The sequence below is a fragment of the Gossypium arboreum genome, chromosome 2, assembly GCF_025698485.1.
Source record: "Gossypium arboreum isolate Shixiya-1 chromosome 2, ASM2569848v2, whole genome shotgun sequence".
Taxonomy (NCBI): Eukaryota; Viridiplantae; Streptophyta; class Magnoliopsida; order Malvales; family Malvaceae; genus Gossypium; species Gossypium arboreum.
In genome coordinates, this window is record NC_069071.1 from 56,790,021 (window position 1) to 56,796,266 (window position 6,246).

The window sequence follows — 6,246 nt, forward strand, 5'->3', positions numbered from 1 at the left end:
GTGCTTGGGTTGTCATCTCATTTCATGTCAAAAGACTTGACATGTTATGAATAAGTTAAAAAAGAAAAAGAAAAAAAAGAAGGAAAAATAATAATAATAAAATATATATTGAGTATGATTGTCTTGCAAGTTCGATTAAGCCTAAATTTAGTGAAGTAGTTGAGTTTGACATAGGTTTTATAAAATGCTTATTGATTGAGTCTAGCAATTATTTATTTTTTATTCAACTAATTGTTTGCATTATACTTGGCTGAGAAAGGGGGTTTGATTTTGAAAAGGATTGTCGAATGATTTTTAGTAGACATCATGCTCGAGGACAAGCATGAGCTAAGTGGGGGGAGGGGGAGGAATTTGATAGCAAGACAAATTCATATTTTTAATACATCTATTTTTGGCTAATTATCGAATAAGATGCTACTAAATTTGGATTTTTTTATCAGGAATGAAGTTGATATGCTGAAATTCAAAATCATACAAAAAGGGACTAGATTGAAACAAAAAGCAAAAAGGAGGGGTAAATTGAAATAGTGAAGATTTGAAGTTGGTTGGATAAAGATTGAAAGTTTGAAATTGGTTGGATAAAGATCAAATTATTTTTGATATTGTTAAAATTCTGTAATTAGTTTAAATTTGATCTTTATTTTAAATTTGGTTTTTAAATTTTGATTTATCTAGTGATAATGTTTAGGAAAAATCTAGCTAAATTTTAGCACTAGAAGTGTGTATAAATACCTAGTGGCTATAACCAACTGAACACACTTAGCTTTTGACATTAATAAATTCTTTTCTTTCTTTCATTTATTGCGTCAGTGCATCATTCTGCAATTTTATTTTTCTTTCTTTTACTTTCAACATTTTGGCTTATTTACCTTCCAAGCCTTTTCCCCTTTTCACTTTCCATAGTTTCCATTTAAAGTCACTTCCATACTCCATCTAGCATGACTTATTTCATGATTAACTAAGTTCATTTTAGCCTTAGTCCGGTTATCACTCCGAAAAAATAATCGTGAGATATGAACCCAAACTAAATACTTTGCAATTCGGTATTCGCTATCTCTCCGGTATATGTGATAGTACAAATTCGTCCCTTAAATTTGATTCGATTTCAATTCAAAAAGTGCACGTTGGATTGGAATCGTTTGAAATACAATTGGAAAGTTGGGTCGGCCGTGCTGTATTCAAAATCCCGCGAACAAATTGGCGTGTTCAGGTGGGAAAAGCCAATTGGATTCCGCCAAGGGAGATAGTGATCAGATTTAAACAACCCATACGGTTGAGGTTGTTAATTCGAGTTGGGCTTTTCAGATTGTAAGGTTGTCGAAGTCTTAAATTAGGGTACATGTTATGTGGTTAGAAATTCGATAAGGGTCAATTTACTGGTCGTATTAGAACCGACTACAAGAGAAAAAGTTGGTGGTTTGAGGCGTCCTTGACCGCTATAACCAACTTATCGATTGGAAAGAAAAACCTTCTTTCAAGGATCAGTTCAAGTTCAGGGTGTACCGAGGCTAAGACTAAGCTTAAAAATATTTTATTCACTCATTATTTTATTTGCTTAAATTTATTTTTGAAATTTTGAATCTGTTCTTATTTTTATTTTATTACATTACGTATTTGCTTATTTTATTATCTTTATCAATTAAAACCCCTTTTTTTATTTTTTCAGCATTACTACGCACAGGTTGTGGGCATGACTGTGATCGTGATAGTGATTTTGGTCATGAGAAAAAAAAATTGGATAGCCAGTTCCTATGGATTTGACCCTACTACTCTATACTGCTATTTAGTGTTATCTTGTTATAGGAATTTATTTTTGATGGTTTTAATGCTCATTAGTAAATTGTAATAGTAGTTACCCAATTATGAGTAAATTTTTTTTTATCATCCAACTATGAAAAGTTATAAAATAGCCACGTGATTATTCGATTTTGTCTTTTTTAGTTACCAACTGGCTAACGATGACAACTTTTAAAATTGGCATAATAGTAACTTTAACTCTCAACATGTATAAATTATGTCAATTTAATCTTGATTCTAAAAAAATTAACTCTCAACCATTACACATTGTGTAATTTGGTCTTTTTTTGTAGTTTTTTTTGTTTGTGATATTGATGGTTAATTTTAAAAGAATAAGAAAAGTTGAAAATTATTTTTTGAATTTGTGGTATTTCTATTTTTCTTTTGTTTATTTTCAATCAAATTTAGTTGATAGATTTATTTTTTTAGCATTTAGGTAAAATGATCATAAAGAAAAGCAAAACTGTAAAAAGACTAAATTATATTGTGTATAAATGTTAAGGGTAAAAGTTACTATTATTTAATTTTATAAGTTGCCACAGTTAACATGTTGGTGACTAAAAGGATAAAATTAAATAATTAAATTATTATTTTATAATTTTTATTATTGAATGACTTAATAAAAATTTACTAATAATTGTATGATTATTTTATAATTTTTATATTTAGTTAAAAATAATAATACTCATGACTACTACTCTAGTTTACCCTTAAAAGTTTTAACTATTGAAGTTGGATATTGTGATGTTCGAATTGGGTTGATTAATAGCTCCACTTAAATCAAATTTTTACGAATTGAAAAACTAAATCCTACATCCCTCCCTCAACTTAAAGCCCACGCCCGTACAAAACCAAACCTGCTATTTTCTCAGGCCTTCAACGACATCATTTAAATGGACTAGCGCCTATAGCTGAATCTCTCGAGGTCCGCCTTTTGGGTTTTTCTTTCAGCATTCCCAATTGCCGACCAACTGTTTGATTTTATGTTCGTGTGATATCGTTGTTTTCTCTTTTGATTCCTTCTCTTTTGTTTTGTTTCGGGATAAGGTGGATCGTTTCAAGAAGACTTTTAAGTGATTTTTTCTAGCTTAAATTACTAGGTTGTTCGGGATTATGATGGTCTTATTGACTCTGTTAATGCACTTGAGCCAGATAGATTCAGAGGCTATCTGATCAGCAGGTTGGTCGGCTTTTTAGCTTAAATTCGTGTTTTTTTTGGGGGGTAGGGGCGTGTTACTTAGCAATAGCGTTATTTTCTATATACAATTGATAAAAGTGAAAGAAATTTTTAAAAAAAAAAAAGAATCTCTGTATATCGAAAATGGCTTAAAATGCTATAATATTGGTTTTTTTGTTTGTTTTGTTTGCTGTACTTAGGGTGAATTCTGATTCGTATTTGAAGTTCAGAAATGAAAATGGTCAAAGTTTACAACTCTCGTGAAATGTTGGGATGTATTACGCTGGTGAGAAGATATTGTTCAAGTGAACCAACGAGAGATGTTTCAGTTACGAGCAAAAAAGTTTGTAAAATCATGATGTCATCCTCTCCAGTGGTGCTTGATACAGCTCTTGATCAAAGTGGGTTACGGGTTTCGCCGGAGGTAGCAGAGGATGTTCTTAAGCGGTTCGAGAATGCTGGTATGTTGGCTTATAGATTTTTTGAATGGGCAGAGAAGCAGCGGAATTATATGCACACTGTTAGGGCTTACCATACCATGATTGGATCTTTGGCTAAGATTAGGCAGTATCAAATCATGTGGAATCTTGTGAATGCGATGAAGAACAAGAGCATGTTGAATGTTGAAACGTTTTGTATTATCATCAGAAAGTATGCAAGGGTTCAAAAGGTGGATGAAGCTGTTTATGCTTTTAATGTCATGGAGAAGTACGGTGTGCCACCAAATTTAGCAGCATTTAATGCCTTACTGAGTACTTTATGTAAGACTAAGAATGTGAGGAAAGCGCAAGAGATTTTTGATAAAATGAAAGATCGTTTTGTGCCAGACTCAAAAACTTATAGTATTTTGATTGAAGGATGGGGTCGTGCTCCGAATTTGCCAAAGGCTAGGGAGATCTACAGAGAGATGGTTGATATGGGTTGTGACCCGGATATTGTGACTTATGGTATAATGGTAGATGTTCTATGCAAAGCTGGCAGAGTGGATGAAGCAATTGGAATTGTTAGGGAAATGAATTCTAATGGTTGCAGGCCGACTTCATTTATTTATAGCGTTTTGGTCCATACTTATGGGATAGAAAACAGAATTGAAGATGCCGTTGACGCATTCCTAGAGATGGAAAGAAATGGAATCAAGGCAGATGTGGTTGTGTATAATGCTCTGATTAGTGCTTTTTGTAAAGTAAACAAATTAAAGAATGTGTATAGGGTATTAAACGAGATGGATTCTAAGGGTGTGACACCAAATGCAAGAACTTGCAATATCATTCTCAACAGCTTGATAGGTCGTGGAGAAACTGATGAAGCTTTTAAGGTGTTCCGCAGGATGATCAAAGAATGTGAACCAGATGCAGACACGTATACAATAATGATAAAGATGTTTTGTGAGAGAGATGAGTTAGACATGGCATTTAAAGTATGGAAGTACATGAAATTGAAGCAGTTTATCCCTAGCATGCACACATTTTCAGTTCTCATAAATGGATTATGTGAGAAGGGCAATGCTGCTAAGGCTTGTATTTTACTAGAAGAGATGTTAGAAAAGGGCATTCAGCCCTCAGGTCCAACATTTGGGAGGTTAAAGCAATTGCTTATAAAAGAAGGGAGAGAAGACGTGCTCAAATTTCTTCAAGAGAAAATGAACCTCCTCATTAAGGAGCCTTTGTGTGATTGAAGAATTCTTCCTTTTTAGTTGTTGAGAATGCTGAATTGATGGAATTGGAATACCTGATTACCTCATGGAATTAAGGTAACTTTTCTGGTCTGACGCATGTAAAAAGAAAGAACACTTTTGCACTTCTCTTTTGTTTTCACTCTCTTCCAAAAGTTTTCAGTCTTGCCTCACTAGTGGACGTGAAAGTAACTGAATCAAACTCTCCATAGGTTTCGCTGTATACACTGCCAGCTACGGGAAAATGTTAACCCGATTTGTAACTTAAAAGAATGGTTCATTCATTATTGCTTTCTAAGAATGGTAATGCTCTGTTAGTGGTGCCCATGTCATAAAATTCATTTTATGCATCATATGCTGATTCAGGAGTTTAGTCACAGCAATTCAAGTTTTCATAATTTGAGAACCGGCATGGTTTTTGTGCTTCAAAGCCAAACCTTGCTGATATTTCAAGTGGACACAGTTATTCTCATGACTTTTATTATTATTATTACTATTATTAATATATGTAACCGTTTACATTGAAATGAAATATCTATTGAAATGAAATATGAGATGTTTCCGAAAACTCTGATATTCAGAGAAAGACAGAATACAAGAAGGAGAATATGTAGCTGGAAGCAGGAGTAAGAAGCAGGTTTGACTCAATTTGTGTCTATACATTGGTAATCGATAAAAACAGAGGAAGTGGATTAGCATTGTTTTTTAGGCATGCATATGGATATCACGGGCTGTTAAGAGCACGTTTGGCGTCTCTTGATGCCATGGGTTCTTTCAAGAGGTAAATGAACTAATCAGCCCTCTCAGTGCAAGTACTTGCTAAGTTCTTGTGTTTTAGATGTGAAAGAAATCAGAAGTTAAGGCAAAGCAAAGAATCATATATGCTGCTTTCACTGTTAATACTGAGTCTGGGGAATTCTAGGTCAGATAGATTTGTGAAATCTATCACCTGATTATGTGATTTTTGCCCGTTTTGCAATGTCAATGGGAGAGGAAATGAAGTCACTCATGCAATAACTTGTTTTCTTCCATTGTTTCTTTGAGATTATGTGTAATGGTTTTTAGGTTTTGAAAATTTCCATATATTGGCTTTTACTGCTTTCATTTTCTTTTCATTATCTTTGTTTGTATTGGGATTTTTGTGAGATTATATCACCAGTGTGTCAAAAACTAAAACATATGTTCGTAAATACCATATATTGGCTAACCGTTCCTTACATGCATGAACTGAAGCTGCATTGAAAGCTGTGAATACCATGAGTGTTTTGGTCTTAAATTAATATAATCTAAATTTTATTTTAGTAAAAATTTCAGCATGTTTCAATCTCCTTCACCCAATAGCATCTTGTACAGTTGTGTATCAACTCTTACAAGATTTTCGTATAGTCAGTAATTTTTATAACAACTACTTGTTATAATAAAATTTAGTTATAACAACTAAGTTTTTAGTGGAAATAATTTTTTATTTTTATTTTAACCTTTATAACAATATTCATAATTATGAAGTATATTCTTTGTTAAATTAGTTCTTTATAATAGTGTATTGCTTAAAATTTTAAATAAAATTGTAGCTATTTGTAAGTCTATTAATTATAATTTA

The 6,246-nt window shown here is 32.7% G+C and overlaps 1 protein-coding gene across 3 annotated transcripts; it reads left to right on the forward strand.

The window, feature by feature from the left end:
* Positions 1-2,524: 2,524 nt before the first annotated feature.
* On the forward strand, positions 2,525-5,195 carry LOC108463110 (pentatricopeptide repeat-containing protein At1g77360, mitochondrial). Of its 3 annotated transcripts, none has more exons than XM_053024801.1 (3): positions 2,525-2,722; positions 2,898-2,977; positions 3,175-5,195. In XM_053024801.1, exon 3 carries the CDS (start codon positions 3,207-3,209, stop codon positions 4,647-4,649), a length of 1,443 nt encoding a protein of 480 aa, XP_052880761.1. In that variant the 5' UTR covers positions 2,525-2,722; positions 2,898-2,977; positions 3,175-3,206; the 3' UTR covers positions 4,650-5,195. The 3 variants fall into 3 exon arrangements, with proteins under 3 accessions (XP_052880761.1, XP_052880762.1, XP_017618551.1); XM_053024802.1 differs by having other exon boundaries at positions 3,205-5,195; XM_017763062.2 differs by having other exon boundaries at positions 2,525-2,977.
* Positions 5,196-6,246: the final 1,051 nt, after the last annotated feature.

Bases quoted from the DNA above. Each gene is read 5' to 3' on its own strand.
- LOC108463110 (XM_017763062.2), top strand. From the start codon at position 3,207: ATGAAAATGGTCAAAGTTTACAACTCTCGTGAAATGTTGGGATGTATT.